Source organism: Chelonia mydas, chromosome 1 (genome assembly GCF_015237465.2).
Source record: "Chelonia mydas isolate rCheMyd1 chromosome 1, rCheMyd1.pri.v2, whole genome shotgun sequence".
Lineage (NCBI taxonomy): Eukaryota > Metazoa > Chordata > Testudines > Cheloniidae > Chelonia > Chelonia mydas.
This window is the reverse complement of record NC_057849.1, coordinates 112,315,628-112,332,456: the sequence shown is the minus strand read 5'-3', so window position 1 is coordinate 112,332,456 and position 16,829 is coordinate 112,315,628. Positions and strand designations below refer to the sequence as shown.

The window sequence follows — 16,829 nt, the reverse complement described above, 5'->3', positions numbered from 1 at the left end:
AAATCTCTATTATAGATACGAAAACAGACTTCAAATATATATATTTTACTATCATTTCAGTTTACTGCTTTATTTAATTAAAATACATTTCACTCAAAATAGCAGAAACAAAACATTTGAACCCCATTGCAATTAATTTAGGCTTAACATAAACTCAGTTGCCATATACATGGAAACAGGTTTTGAACACTCTTTCGGTTGTTGTTGTCCAATACTCTCTTTGTCTAGACACAAAGCTTTCTCTGGGAGGGGTTCATATTTGATTATTGCAAATAAGATCTAGTGGCTTTCTTAATATCTGTTTTAAAATATGGACTGTAACCACTTCTTTATTGTTTTATTGCCTAGTGTTCTTGATCCTGGCAAAAACATAACTTTTCAGGCCTCTGATAACCTTGAAGTGTATTGTATTTGAGGCTCTCTGACACCTATAAAGGTGAACTTTAAAAGGTAACACCTTTTAAAGGTGAACTATAAAGCTGCAATGACAACTGAGTTAAATACATAAAAATACATTGTATGTCCTCAAAAACTAGACTGTTGGGATGGCACACCAGTGGTGCCCAACCTTATTACACAGGAGGGCCACATAAACTTAAGCATGACCTTGCGTGGGCCAAACAGCATTCATTAATAAGTTTTAAAGTCACCTGTACTGATTTATATTTTAAGTTCAGCTTATTTAATATGTATTTACATATATTGTTTCTCTGTACAGTATTGTCTATTTACACACTTAGAATAATAGAATTCTAGGGCTGGAAGGGACCTCGAGAGGTCATCTAGACCAGTCCCCTGAACTCACGGCAGGACTAAGTATTATGTAAACCACCCCTTTCAGTGTTTGTCTAACCTGCTCTTAAAAATCTCCAGTGATAGAGATTCCACAGCCTCCCTAGGTAATTTATTCCAGTATTAACTACCATGACAAGAAGTTTTTCTTAATGTCCAACATAATCTGCCCTTGTTGCAGTTTAAGCCCATTGGTTCTTGTCCTATCCTCAAAGGTTAAGAACAACAATTTTTCTCTCTCCTTCTTGTAACAACGTTTTACGTTAAAAACTGTTACCATGCCCCTCTCAGTCTTCTCTTCTCCAGATTAAACACACTCAGTTTTTTCAGTCTTCCCTCATAGGTCATGTTTTCTAGACCTTTGATAATTTTTGCTGTTCTTCTCTGGACTTTCTCCAGTTTGTCCACATTTTTCATGAAATGTGGCACTCAGAACTGGACACAATACTCCAGTTGAGACCTAATCAGCGTTGGGAAGAGCGGAAGAATTACTTCTCATGTCTTGCTTACAACACTCCTGCTAATACATCCCAGAATGGTGTTTGCTTTTTTTGCAACAACATTACACTGTTGACTCATATTTAGCTTGTGGTTCACTCTGACCCCCAGATCCCTTTCTGTAGTACTCCTTCCTAGGCAGTCATTTTCTATTTTAAAGTGTTCAACTGATTATTCCTTCCTAAGTGGAGTACTTTGTATTTATCTTTATTGAATTTCATCCTATTTACTTCAGACCATTTCTCCAGTTTGTACAGACCATTTTGAATTTTAATCCTGTCCTCCGAAGCACTTGCAACACCTCCCAGCTTATCATCTGCAAACTTTATAAGTGTACTCTCTATGACATTATCTAAATAGTTGATGAAGATATTGAACAGAACCAGACCCAAAACTGATCCCTGCAGGACTCCACTTGTTATGCCCTTCCAGCTTGATGGTGAACCGCTGATAATTACTTTCTGGAAATGGTTTTCCAACGAGTTACTCACTCGCCTTATAGTGGATTGTATTTCCCTACTTTCTTTATGAGATGGTCATACAAGACAGTATCAAAAGTCTTATTAAAGTCAAGATATACCACATCTTCCAGTTCCCCCCACGCACAAGGCGTTATCCTGTCAAGAAAGCTAAAGCTATTAAAGTTTATTTGTGTAAACTAAAATGATGTAAACATGATGACAAAACACTAATGAATGGACCTCTAGTATATTGTGTTGAAGCAGGCTGGGGGGTTTATGAAATGCTCTGGTGGGCTGTGCATAGCCTGCTGGCTGTAGGTTGAACAGCCCTGCAGAATGCAATTACATTTTAGCTACCCTTTTAAACCTTCCAGCACTTCCTGACACCCCCCTCTGTGCCTCAGTTTCTCCATCTGTAAAATGGGGCGAATGCTGCTGACCTCCTTTATAAACTGCTTTGAGATCTACGAATGAAAAGTGCTATATAAGAGCTAGGTGTTATTATTAAGAAGGAGGGTAGGGAAGAACATGATATAAAAAAATCAGGAAGCAGAAGAGAGCTTACCTAACTTGCATGATCACATAAACACATAACAATATTGCCAACGACAAACATTAAAAAATCATGGGTCAGGTCCATTAAAAATCATGAGATTTAAAAAATATACATTAGGCAATTTTTTTATTTGCCTTGTGGCTTTTGAGCCTTTAGGGTTCACTTGGGTCCCATTTTCAAGCTTTTCTCTGCGACCATGAGGGCTAGAAATTTCCTTTTTTAAATGACTGTTGAGGTGCTCACATAATCCCTTGTTTCCAGGAGCTGGGGCCTTAACTAAAACATCAAACATTGTGAAACTCACAATAAAATCGCAAGAGTTGGCAACACCGGTAAAAATAAACCCATAAAAACAATGGAACTAGCTAGATGTGTGCCAAACATCACAGCCACAGTACGATGCTTTTACATGGCATCCCTTTCCTTATCACTCATCTATTTCATCTACTTGGATTGTAAACTCTTCAGGGCAGGGCCATTATCTAAAACAGGGAGCACAAATGTGCTGTCTGAGGCCTCTGCCTTCACTGGCAATCTTTAACTCTGATTAACATGGCTGAGCTGGGGACTTTGCCTGCCTCTATTAATATTAAGTCCCTAATATTATTCCAGCTCCCATAGGAGCTGGACCTGCACTCTATAATCAGACAAAATTTCCATTACAGCCAGTGGGAGTTTTATATGAACAAGCAATGCATGATTGGACCTTTTTATCTATTAAAGTGTCTCATAGGATACAATTTATATATAAGCAGCTTTGTTCCTACTAAATGTTTTTCCCCCTACATTTTCAGAAAAGCCGGATTTCTTTATTGCTACTTACAGAGAGAATTGGTATTAGAGGGCCCTGGGAAATTTGGCAAAATCCTTCTGTGTAGTGCAGTATTGTGTTTGCTTTATGTACACACTCTAGAGTAAAATGTATTTGTTTTGCTACTGTGGTACCAGACAAACGCCACACCAAAAAGACTGACATCACATCATATTACTCTGCCTTCCACGTAACTTAACATTAGTCACAGTGTATAATAATATTTGTTGATAACTTGCAGTCAGGGGTGTATATACTCTCTCTCTCTCTCTCTCTCAGCTTAGTATATAGAAGGTTGAGTATACAACTGTCATTAGAATTTGCGTGGCTTATACGCCGCAGATTGCAATGGAAGATGCTATACTTCTCAAATTGTCAACAGTTACCACCTTCGGCTCTAATGATTTAATGTACATGTTTTTCCCCTGAAACAGAGCCTTCATTATGTGCATTTCTGCAGTTTACAACAGAATCTGTCCAAAATCAGTTCACTTCAAATTCTTATCTGTTTTTTGTTTGAAGTGTTTGATAATTGATATTAATGCGAGCTGCCTTTTTGTTTACAAATTCTCAAAGTTCTAGATCCTTTGGGTCTGAGTCATTTTCACCAAGGCCCTTCCATACCCCCCTGCCATGGCTAAGAGGCCTTAATGAGAGTGTCTTTTAGAATTACACTTTTTATGTTATTAATGAGAGGATCATTGTTTAAAATATTGTGGGAAAAGTTGGGCTGTAAATATGGGGGATGGGGGAGCGAGGAGGTTCTGTGGCGTAGATGTTCAGGAAGAAAATTCCATGTTTAGGGGGCACGTAGAGAAACCAAAAAAAAGGGAATATATTCACAAAACACAGTCTATTCCTCTTCAATATCTAGTGAGGTTTCTTCCTAAGGGGAATATGTGTTTTCTGTGCACTCACTAATATTACCAAGGCCATCAGGGGTATGGATATAGTCGAAACAGTCCAGTAAGAGAAAGTTTGTAATAACTCTCAGGAGATGTGCTAATAATGTTTTGTTCATTTTGATATCTCAACCAGATAAACTTTTAATGGTCCTTTGTAAATATCATGAAGTTATTCCATTTCAAACAAGTCCTGTATGCTGGAAAAAACTGAGTTAAATTATTGTACATCTTTTATAAAACACCTGGGGATGTTTTAGGAGACAAGAAAAACTAAGTGATGACTTTGTCATTTTCCTACCTTTTCTTAAAACTCTAATGGAATTCTGGTTTCTGTTGACAGCATTATGCACTCAGCGCATCATCCAAAGCCCAGAGGAATCAGTGGAAAGATTCCCATTGACTTCAATCAGTTTTGGATCAGGCCCTCAGTTTGCTTCTATAGTTATTTTTGTCAGTCAGAATGTGATACTTTGAATTGTAGTCCAAGATTTATAAGCTGTTTTAGTGATAAAATGACTGTTCTAGCTTCTTCATAAGTTGATATTATTGTTTACCTTTCACCAGGTTGGAAAAATCCGGAAGAATGCTGCCCGCAAAAGGGAATACCATGTCCTCTTTATGGTGATTACTACAATAATCTGTTATCTAATATGCTGGATGCCTTATGGAGTTATAGCACTGCTCGCAACATTTGGTAGTCCAGGTGCAGTTTCTCCAGTAGCATATATCATACCTTCCATCCTGGCAAAGAGCAGTACCGTATGCAATCCAATTATCTACATACTTATGAACAAGCAGGTAAGGAACATTGCTGTCACTACGTATTCACTACTGATTAGCAGTCTTTTAAAATGGCTCATCTGTTACTACATGATCAAAACCGAAAGGAAACCTCATGTCCTGTTAACCTCAGGGCTGAAAATAGTTTGGACTCATTTAAAGGGATTAATGCCTAATATTTGTACTGATTGTCTTCAAATTGATCTTATATGATTATCATTGGTTTCTCCCCATCCCAACATCCTCTGCATATCTGACAGAATCCCACATCACAGCTACCCTCTTATTCCCCATCTTCAAATGGGGATAACCCATATCCAGCTCTGTAAAGTAGTTCTTATATTAAAGGTGCAAAGTATTATTTCAGCACCTCACAGCCAGAGTAACAAACAGAATAAAATGGTCAAGAGGTTTTGGGTGCTTTAGTAAATGAAGTACTCCACTAGCCTTTTTACTCAAAGAGCTGCATCATTGTGGTGGTGCCAATTTACTGCCTTGTGGAAAAAGATGTGCATGATATACATGATGTCTAAAGTGTCTTTTTTAATTGGGCATGGTTGGTTGAAAGCCCTACAGAAGCTAGACAGGACTGAGTAAGAATGTAAGAGGAATTGCATGATGGTCTGAGAGATCAGTTCTTCAGTTGGAAGACATGGGGCAGACGCTCTGTTGAGACGTACATTGTCCTTAGGGATACTGTACTCTGTTCACAATACACCTGGGGTTCTCAGTCTGGGGTCATAACCAGCCTACCCTTCCCATATTGCTAAGTAAAAGGGGTGTTTTAGCTAGATGAAAAGCAACATCGGCAGGATCCCAGTATAGAAAAGTTTGAGACCAATGTAATACCACCCTGGAAATGTATCTGCTTACTGAAATTGCTTTCTCTCTTTTTCACACACACTGGATGTTAATTTGTAAGTTGCAGAGTTCCCTATGTAAGTGGGGTATGTTGGCATATATTTACCAGAAAGAGCCCTTGAACCATTTGGGGTTTTTTTGCGGGGCGGGGAAGGGTTTTTAAAAATGCATGACCTGGATATACAAGAAAAGAAGGCTGGAGAAATATTTATTATTTATCAGTCTTGACAATGACCCTTGAAAACAAATTGCCATTACAGTTGCAAGTTTGAGAGCCAAATGCTACATTCTTCCCCTTCAAATGCAGAGATAGCTGAATGCTAATGTATGAGGATAGAGTTTGGCTCTTAACGGGCCAAGTGCTCCGCTGGTATAAATCGGCACAGTTCCATTGAAGTGCATTCACAGATTTACACCAGCTGAAGATCTTGCCCAAAATGTTTGAAATTAATGAGTTGGTGTAGAACTTAAATAGTGGGTGCTAGTTATTTTGGAAAACAAAACTGTTAATTAAAAGAAAGACATTAAAAATAACATCTAGCAACAATTTCAGTGCAACTATGGAATATTTTGCTGAGGGAGCCTGTTGAGCCACCAGCTGCAGAGATGTTCAAAAATAGCCTGGATAAAAGACCCACATATTTTTCTACAGAACAGGACTGTAGAAACCCAAGGGACAAATTAGATCCTCCAGCAGGTGCTTTCTAGCCACAGGTGCTAAATTTGCAATAGGGAAAAATCTGTGGATGTTTTTGATGTTGAAAATTGTGAATCCATTGTTGTAAATTCTAAACATACATTGAAATTATGAATTCTAAAAGTTCCATGTTGTCAAGGTTCCCTCCCCACTCTGAACTCTAGGGTATAGATGTGGGGACCTGCATGAAAGACCCCCTAAGCTTATTTCTACCAGCTTAGGTTAAAACTTCCCCAAGGCACAAATTCTTTGCCCTTGGAGGGTATGGTGCCACCACCCAGTGATTTAACAAAGAATCAGGGAAAGGACCACTTGGAGTTCCAATTCCCCCAAAATATCCCCCCAAGCCCTTATACCCCCTTTCCTGGGGAGGCTTGAGAATAATATCCTAACCAATTGGTTACAAAGTGATCACAGACCCAAACCCGTGGGTCTTAGGACAATAGAGAAATCAGTCAGGTTCTTAAAAGAAGGCTTTTATTTAAAAAAAAAGGTAAAAATCACCTCTGTAAAATCAGGATGGAAAATAACTTTACAGGGTAACAAAAGATTCAAAAACACAGCAGAACTTCCTCTAGGCTTAGTTTCAAAGTTACAAAAAGCAGGAATAAACCTCCCTCCAGCAAAGGAAAAATTCATAAGCAGAACAAAAGATAATCTAACACGCCTTGCCTGGCTTTTACATACAATTTTTGTAATACGAGAGACTTTTAGGATGGTTTATAGGCGGAGTTTTCTGACCTGATGCTTCTCTGCTTCCCAAGAGAACACACAAAACAAAGTCTTCCCCCCACCCACCAAGATTTGAAATTATCTTCTTTCCCCATTGGGTCCTTTTGGTCAGGTGCCAACCAGGTTATTTGAGCTTCTTAACCCCTTACAGGTAAGGAGGAATTCTAGGCTACCCTTAGCTATATGGTTATGACACATGTGATTTATAAAGATGTCTTTTTTTGATACTATAAGTGTTAAAATTACTATAGAATTTCACCCCCAGTTCAATATAGTATCAACATATTTAGTTATATTATAACAAAACAAATAGTGGCTCTGGATTCTTTATTATATATCCACTGGAATCTACTATTAATATACATGACCAGCAGTATTATGTTCAGCTTAGATATGGAAAAATGAGATTGTAATAAACAAAGATATGCTAACATTGCCTTTCTTATCAAACTACCTCAGAGCACTTAGCTGCTTCACTATGATTCATGTAGACCCATGTTTCCAAACAGGAAAAGGAAGTTTGACTGGAACTAATATGCTTCTTGCATCAAGGGTTGAGCTTGCTTTAAGATTCCAGGCAGATACTAGGGCCCTATTGATGTCAATGACAAAAGTTCCATTGATTTCAATAAGTCCAGGATTTTGCCTCTGAAGTCCTCTTTGAGCCATTGGGGAGGAGGATAAGTTGCTCCTACTGGAAGGGGCTAAGATGGAAGCAAAGCAGCAACTTCCTTTTCTTCCTCCGTACACCTCAAAAAGCTCCTGGGTAGTCCTTAGAAACAGCCTGTGTCTTATCTGTATTTATTCTGAAAGGGTTCTGAATGATTAGGTCTTTAGTTTCAGTCCATGAGTACTGAGATTGCTGCAGGAAGATTCAACAAAGGGGATATGTTTTGGTATCATCTGCACAAAAGAACCACATCATCAATGATAAAATTATGGAAGCCTGAGGAACAATATAGATACTGAAATACATAAGCATAGCACGGTGTCTTGAGTATCTCAAAATTTCACAGGAACAATGTCATAAGAATAATTATATGTAGTGTATAAATTGACACCCAGAGAGATACGCAGGACTGAGGTCTTGTCAGAAGAGCATCGGAAAGACCACACTGCTCCAAGCATGTAATAAGAACCCTGTCTTTCAGAGTGTCATAAGCTCATAGGAAAATCAGACTGGATTGAAATTGTTTGTGTTATAGATTCCACCTGCAACAGAAGATCTTTACAGTCAGGGAAAATACAGCCAGGCAGTTTCTCAAGAAGAAAAACTTTTAGCACATATACCCAAGGAACATAGCTGGCACAGTAGCAAGACACTCTACTGTTGCAACACCTCCCCTTTCCTTCTTGGTAGATACTGTATTGGGATGGTGTTCTAGTTACATGATCCAAATACTATAAACTTTGGAAGGAGGAGGAAGAGCCATAGGAAAGTCTCTTTGTTTAGGGACAAAATCTGTTGGAAGAGTCTACAGTGTGGCAACATCAGGAAGTGAAAAGTCAGTCTGCAGAGATGCTAGGAACTTTGAAAAAGTTGCAGATGTCTTTGATTCCTTCTGAAATGTCCTTGCTTAGTCTCTGATGATATAGGATATTGGAGTATTACATTTATCTTTGCCCTTAGACAGCTTACACCACTTGTTCTTACTGTCTACCTTAACATGATAGCCAGAGTTTAGCAAAGCAAAGAGGAGGGACAAAGCTGCACAGCTATCAAGGCTAGTGCTTAAAATTGTGGCTACTCTTTGTGTTGCTGTTTCTTGCTGTTTTGGGGTTTGGTTTTTTTTAATAGTTACTTTTCTCATTCTCAGTTTTTGTAAGCTTCATGGCAGGAGTGAGTTTTAAGAAAGGACTTGGGTCAGGTTTCAGTGTAATGAAATCAAAATAATAATAATTAATAATGGGGCTCGATTCACTTGGGCATTGGGCATTGCGGTGCCTAACCTTTAGGTGCCCTGCCACCTAGTGGAATTTACAACCCTGTTTATTAGCCAGACTCCCTATACGATGCATGGAGAGAATTAGGTGCCTAAAAAGAGATTAATAGAAGCCATCACACTGAGCCAGAAGCAACCTAAGCTAGCCGATAGGAAACGCAGAAGAGAGGTGGCTGTCCTAAGCCCTGCCTAAACTCTAGGCTGAAAAGAGATGCCATCCTCCACTCAAGGTGCACAGCCATGAACTCTCTCCCACAGCTAGGTAACTAAGCCAGCTCGCTTCTTTCTTGTGAAAAAACAGAGGAGGTAGCAGTGGTGCCACCACCCTCATACCCAACTGCCCGGTGGTTTGAACACTGAATATGTGGGAGACCAGATCAGGCCCCACAGGTGAGGGCAGGAGAATATTTAGTTTGTGAATCCTGTTAGGGCTTCAGTGTGAGCTAGACACCAACCAGCTCAGTGCAGCGTCAGGATTCTGACACTGTGCATATGCCTACCAACAGAAATGTAGGTGCCTAGGGGGACTTTACTAATGGAAACATTGGTGCTTAGGGACTTTAGGTCCCTACAGGGTTAGGGACACAGCTGAACAGGGTTTTTGTGATTGCCAGGATGCCTAAACCTTGAACCCTCTAAATCCTCTAGCCCACAGAGCTGTTTTTCAGCTCTCATACCATTTAGAAAGTTGAGTCAGAAGTAAAATAGAGTGATTTTTTCTCTCCGAACTGTGGAACTTAAGTGTGTAAGTTCAACACAAAAGTAGAAGGTCAATACAAATCCATATTTTCACCATTTTTTCAGAACAGGAACACTCTGATCGGCTGGGTCATGGATCGTCATAACAACTCAATTACTCTGCATTTGTTCTAATTCTGTCAGCTAAGCAATATTGGCAGCTAAAGAAGAGATGTCAGTGCATTTCTCATGCTATAAGGCTCAATCTGGGGTTTTCCTTTCACTGTTAATATCTGAAGAGTTCTGGAAGTGCCATATACTTCATGTTAGTCTAATTTAAACCAAAGTAAATTGTTTAAAGCTCTGTAGAACCTCTTGCTTGGATGCCAGTGTAAAGATTACAAGCCACATCTTCTGTTGATGTTAAGTACCGTAAACTCCGTTGAAGTCAATGAAGCTATGTCTAATTACACAGAACAAAAGCCATTCCTAAATATTGACTGTTTCAAGTTCTGCTCCTGAAAAGACATCCACTAAAGCTTGTATGGGTAATACTGTGTTGTGAAAAAATCATACCGTGATTATTAAAGAACTCTTCCTGATGTTGAAAAAGTGCTTCTGAGCATAACTGAGGAGAGCATGCATGAGAAGGGCTAAATTAGATGTGAATGTGAAGTCCCTGGTTAGTGGTTTGATTTCCACGCAGTCTGTCTTTTTGTATTAAAATAATTATGCTTATAAAAATAGAAGCTGACTGTAATTTTCTCAAAGATTTGGGGAAAGAAGTGATGCTTAAAAGACTAGGCACATCACTTGAAAAAGTTTAATACTGTGACCATCCAAAACTTCTCACACAACAGAGGAGGGACAGTATTGTGGGAAAATATAAGTGAACTCATCAAACTGCAAAGATTCCCATTGACTTTAGTGGACATTGGAGCAGGCCCATAATGCATGTGAAATTGCCTCTAGACAAGACATGGGTCTAAATTTGTGCAAGCCTTAGGTGAGCACCTATTCATGCAAAGACTCCCATTGCCTGCAGTAGGATTGCTCACATAAATAATTAGTTCAGTGGTGTGAATAAAGGTTGCCCAGTGGAGTGTGTTTAGGGACAAGCTGCAGGGAGACTGTGGGTTTGTGTACATTTGAAAGTGGTTGCAGATTCATTTGAATTATTTCATGATAATGTGCCTTGCAACATTTGTTGTTGTGAATCATCTGGCACTTTAACCTGCATTGATAAACCCGTTTTGGAAGTAGATTTACTGAGATGTGGAAGGAGTTTACCTGGAACCAAGAAGGTGCAGATGCACTCCTATCCTCAAACAACTGTACCACGTCTATATGGCAGGCCTCCCATTGGTATCCTACACTGCATTGTTGGCTACCTGTGTTGGCCTCTCTGTTCACCTGTGTACCTTCTACTGCTCCAGAGTCATCTTAACTGGATGTCACCTCCCCATTTAAATGTTGGCATACAGCTAGGTGTGGCCCTCTGCAAGTCAAACTCATGGTGAGTTCTCATATCTAGAATTAAAAAAAAACAAAACAATTATTCAGCAGCCAAGGTTGTGCTTGTATGTGGGCCTTTGCTGAAGTCCTGATCTATATTGCCCTCTGGGGAGAGGAGTGTGTCCAGGTCCTGGTGAAGAGCAGTCACTGTAGTGCACTAGTCTACAAGAGGCTATCAGAGTAAATAAAGGGAGGAGGCAATCTTAGGACCAGAGCCAATGCCACAACAAGAGGTTCCTAAGAATGTTAGAGACAACAATAAGGTTTTGGGAGAGCTTGCAAGTCTGCAGCTACCAAGAGGAGCTGGACCATATTTTTAGCAGAGATGCTGTCACTGAACCACGGCATGTTATGGACACCATCCAGGACATCTCTGTGGTTGTCGAGTAGGACACCGAGACATAGGAGAATGATCCTGAAATCCCGGATTTTGTCACTTTGCTGAATCCACAAGGTAGAACCAATGCTGGAAGCCCAGGAGTCCCCCGAATCATAGATGGAGACTCAACTTGGGGAAGGGACCTCTTCCAATAAGTGTTTTGTGCTATATTACAATACAACTGTCCTGGAGGATTTAAACAACTTTGTTCTGAGTACTGTCAGAGCACGGCCATGTTGGTCTACCCTTTCTCCGCCTCTGTGTCTTTTAATCCCCCCAACCCTCATTGCTCAAGATGTGGACTGTGCCACACAGTTTAAAAATTCCATCCCATTTATTTCTCAAAAATATTCAGATAAACAACTCCCAGTTAAAACTTGCCAGAGCCCTCCCTCACCCCTCTGTACCATGGTGCTTATTGCTCCCTCTCCTTCTGGGTTGATTGTTACCTACCATTCAAGACAGCAGTGATGGAGTCTCCTGTTGAGTTTGATGGATGAGCTACAGTTACTTATTGTGGATCCTGAGATGAGACCAAACACCAATTTCAGCCCTACAGTCCCATCCACAAGTGCCACTGGTGAAGGCAATTGTAGATGAATATGAGCTGCTTTTAGCTTTATGCCTCACATGTCTCTCCTTGATTGCCACAATCTGTGAGCTCTTGGAGTCTTTCAGTCCAGGGTGGCAGAGCGGCTGCCATTGGATCTTGTCATGGGCTAAGAGCTCACAGACGTTGAGATGAACATTACAAGATTGGAGGTTGGCCTTGAGAGTGTCTCTGTAACATTTTCTTGGTCTGCACCTGAAACAAGCTCCCGTTTGCAATTGTCCATAGAAGATGGTCTTCAGTATTCTACTGTCAGACATATGGACCACACAACTGCACCAATTCATCTGCGTGCTCACTATAAAAGCTTCAGTGCCTGTGACGTTGTATAGTCAAGGAGCTCAGAGTTTAGAACCAAATCTTGCCATTTAATTCCCATTATCTGCCGTAGACATCATAGGTGGAATTGGTCCAAGCATTTTGAGTGGCATCGATAAGTATGCCACGTATCGCAGCTGTAGAGGAGTGTGGTGATGATGACATTGCAGAAAACGCCAGTTTTTGTTTGCACTCTGACACTGTGTTCATGCCAGAGACGACATTTTCTGAAGTTTTCTGAAGGCAGTGCTGGCTGCACCAATGAGCTTTGTAATATCATCAATCATTGTACCTCATGAAATGACACTGCCTAGGTAGCAAAATTTGTCAATGACCCTGAGTGGTACATCATCAATGGATACAACTGAAGTAGTTGCAATACTTTCCGGTCAAGGCTGGACCCATGACTTCTGTCTTCTTCAGGCTGATTGTTAAGCCAAAACATTTTGCTGCACGTGGAAAGCAATCACAGCAAATGAATGTCCCTGAGGTTATAGGCCAGTAAAACACAATCATCAGCAAACAGTAATTTGCATATGACTGTCTTACTAACTTTTGTCTTTGCACCCAGGTGATGCAGATTCAAGACACCTCCAGTCATATGGTACCGCATATAAAGACCGTGATCAATGTCTCTGAATGCATCTATTAGAACAGCTGCAAACATGATGCTAAATAATCTCAGAGCAAGAACAAAGCCTTGTTTGACTCCATTGGTAATAACAAGGGTAGCTGAGAAGCACCCTTAGTTAAAGGCATGAACCTGCATTTCTGCATTAAGAGATTTAATAATGTTGACAAACTTATCGGGGCAACTGAATTTGTGGAGGACTGTCCACAGGCCTTCGTGATTTACAGAGCCAAAGGCCTTAGTAAGATGGACATAAACTATATATAGGACTTGATTCTGCTCACAACATTTCTCTTGAATTCGCCAGAGTGCAAAGATCATGCCTGAAGTACCCCACACAGGACAGAAGTCACACTGGATTTCAGGCAATATCTTTTAGGCGGTACAGCATGGGTTAAAAATGAGATGGATTGAACAGGATGCATGTTGAGTGTAGCAGAAGATACAGGAAAGAAACATCACTAGCAACATTTCTTTTTTGTCTTACAGTTTCGTTAATGCCCTTGACTTTGAGCAAACTTGATTCGTTATGAGATAAATTGCCCAACTTAGGCTATACAGACACTTCAAAAGCAAAGAGATTTTAAGGCCTTTTAAGCATTCACTCCCTCTTTGGATTACAGCAGAATTCTGATTCTGCACTTTCTGCTGATCTGTGGGTGTTAACAAAGAGAACTTAAACCAAAGATAGTGCACTATCGTGGCACAAAGATTGCATGGTGCTACAGCTCTCTCAGCACTGTTCATATAGCTTGAGGTTCTCTTCTATTCCTGCACCAGCTTTAAGGGCACCATCTAGGATGGTCTTGTGATTTAAGGTACTCCAGGATATATGTGTTCTGTTCCTGGTTCTTCCACAATCTCTGTATCCTTGGGAGAAGCCAACATTTTTAAAAGCTCAGCCAGGCATAAATGGGTGTTTGTGCACCCATCTGCTCTGACTTGTACTACATTTGGGAATGAGCTGAAATATAGAAATGTGTACTGATTCAGATATACTGTCAAACATATTCATACATTAATTCACTAATTAATCCACTAATTCAGAAAGCTAATGGAACTAAAATATTCAGAAGAAAGCCAGTCATGAAGTGCTGAGTTCACATACACTATGGATCAAGTAATGCAAGAAAATGGTAGGCCAATGTAGTTGAATAAAGTCAGGCAGGTTACTCTAAATTAAATTCTGATCTCCTGAACGAGAAAGAGAGAGACTTCCTTTGTGTGTATCCAGAGTCATAATTGCTTATTTAAAATAAGTTCTTGATAGGTTTCACTCCTTTAAGAGATTGTCTGCACTACAGATATCATAGCCTCCCGCGTCCCTCCATTGATGTAGTTACTGCACTGGGTCCAGGACAGCATGGGGACAGTCAAAGCCCATTGAATTCAGTGGGAGTCTTTCCATTGACTTTAGTGAACTTTGAATGAGAAGAATTGAAATTACAAGGGAAATGTAGATAGGCAGAATGTAATACTTACTTCAAAAAAATATCCAAGATATATTTAAAAACCATCAAAATATCTCCACTTTTATGCTTTGGACTCTCCAAGAAATGGGAACTAATAAAATAATCTGAAAATGCTCATTGAGTGTTATAGCAGTAATAGACACTTTATTTTTTATCTTTAAAACAAATGTTGCCGTAGTGGCTGGTAGATTTGCCTCTGGCACTGTCCGCCTGTATCCATCAATCAGATTTCACTGTTCTAAATGATTCTGACTTAAAGGTAGGAATAGGAACTAGATGCAATGGCTTCTTTAGTACTGTTCAATTCAGTGTTTGGGAGGTTTTTGTTCTACAAATTACTTTATCTCAGGTTGCATGTGCTGGACTTGAAGTAATGTACTGGGTTTAGTTTCTCTATTGAAATCTGATGGGTAGCTTGTATTAGATAGATACATACAACGTTTAATTGACTTTGTAGTTATAAACAAAGTCCTGTAACTATCATTGGTTATATAGAATTATTTTTAAATGCCATATTAATACTTGCTACTTTTATATTAGTTGTGTAAGATCAAAAGCAAATTCCACTGGCAATTCCACTGAAGTGTTTCTATGACATGCACACCGGTAGCAGCTAAGGTAGGAACATCATGGTGTGCGTGCTAGGAAATAAGACAGGTCTGTTATGCAAAATAAGATGCTACATTAATAAGTCACAACAAGATGTTTGTTAGTGATCATCACAGACAAGCCAAATATTTTATACCACCTGAGAGTTGTGCATGTAGGCAACTAATGTAAACTCTGGTGTCCTATTGTTTTTAGATATGGCTCCTGGATTATAGGTGGGGCTGATAGTAATGCCTATTATTAAGGTTGCCTGTCACTTCCGATTATAAGATTATTTTTTCAGTTGCTTTTAACTTTGCCAAGCTTTAACTTTTTGTGCTGAAATTTTCCGTGCTGATTGTCTGCCTCAGGCTGATTTTTTTTAAATTTAACCTAGAACTGTTTATCTGTTTCCAGGAACAAGGCTAGGGAAAATACATTGTTTTGGCCATGGTAAAAAACTCTTAAGATCTTTTCTTTGCAATGGTCTTGGGCCCTCATGCTTTGGAACAGGGACTTGACTTTTGGCAGGGGAATGGCCTTTTGCTATCCTCATGAAAATCCTCCCAAATCTGGCCAAGTTATAAACCTTTGAATAATCTTAGTTCACACATGCTCAGTAGAGACTTCTTGGATTTTAGCTGCTAAAACCTCTGAAGATTCCACCCTCACTGAGCATGTGTGAGCCTCTCACAGCTCTTAGTGCTAACCAGACTGCACATGTGCCATCCACCCAGAGCAACTGGACATGCTCCCTCCATCCCAGGGTTACTGGGGCAAAGCTGAACTTTCCCTGTAATGGCTGCTCTGGGCCAGGTGGGCCTGGGCACTGGAACTGAAAGCAGGGAGCCTGTCTCTCTTCTGCTCTCAATGACTTCTCCTGCTGGCACACCTCTGTTGTTCTTAATATAATTCTTGCCATATGTCATTGCTGTATTTCCTTTTTGTATCCTCTTTTCTCTTCTCCATGTGCCCCAGTTGCCCATTACCCAGCCTAATGGCCTAATATCTATTTTCAGCCCAATTTATTTGTAAAATCTAAATTAGGACTATTGAAGAGCTTGTAATTGAGTTTTTGTAATAGAAAGTGAGAGCTGAAGGTGGCTTGAGGGCCACTTACTGTCTCCAAAAGGCCATCTTATCTCGGAGAGGTTGGGGGAAGAGAAAGAGGCAGTTTAAAATCACAGGGAAGCTTAAAAGACCGTATTTGGTTTCAGCAAAACCTCATGTGTCACGTTTTGCCTAATCTGCCCCTGGTGTTTGCCAGCATCCCTTGTCTTAACTTGTAGATTGTAAGTACCTCAGGGCAGGGCCATCATCTTGTATTTATCTATAAAGCACCAGACCACATAAAAGTAATATATGATCATTTTCCCAGTGAGTTTTAGATACATTCACACCAAGTTTGTTTTAGCCAATAAAAATGGCAGGATAATGCATAAAATATGAAAAGGAGACTGGTTGGATTCTTGTTATACAGATCACCAAGTGAAAGTGCTACAGAGATCAAAAATCTCTTCTTTATCCAAACTCCTATCCCTCTCAGCAGCAGTGTATTGCAGCTTCCTGCAATGTAGGATTTAATAAGCATACTAAATGTAT

At 39.8% G+C, this 16,829-nt stretch overlaps 1 protein-coding gene across 2 annotated transcripts in view; it reads left to right on the top strand.

The window, feature by feature from the left end:
* LOC119566118 (opsin-3) overlaps window positions 1-16,829 on the top strand; it is a 133,341-nt gene that overhangs the window by 88,304 nt on the left and 28,208 nt on the right. Inside the window, exons 4-5 of one of the 2 annotated variants that reach the window (XM_043536384.1) lie at window positions 4,588-4,821; window positions 9,841-10,055. In XM_043536384.1, the coding sequence (XP_043392319.1) occupies window positions 4,588-4,821; window positions 9,841-9,909 (303 nt within the window). In that variant the 3' untranslated portion in view covers window positions 9,910-10,055. Of the gene's footprint in view, window positions 1-4,587; window positions 4,822-9,840; window positions 10,056-16,829 lie in introns of those variants that run through there. The other variant, XM_037897669.2, reaches the window with a different exon arrangement.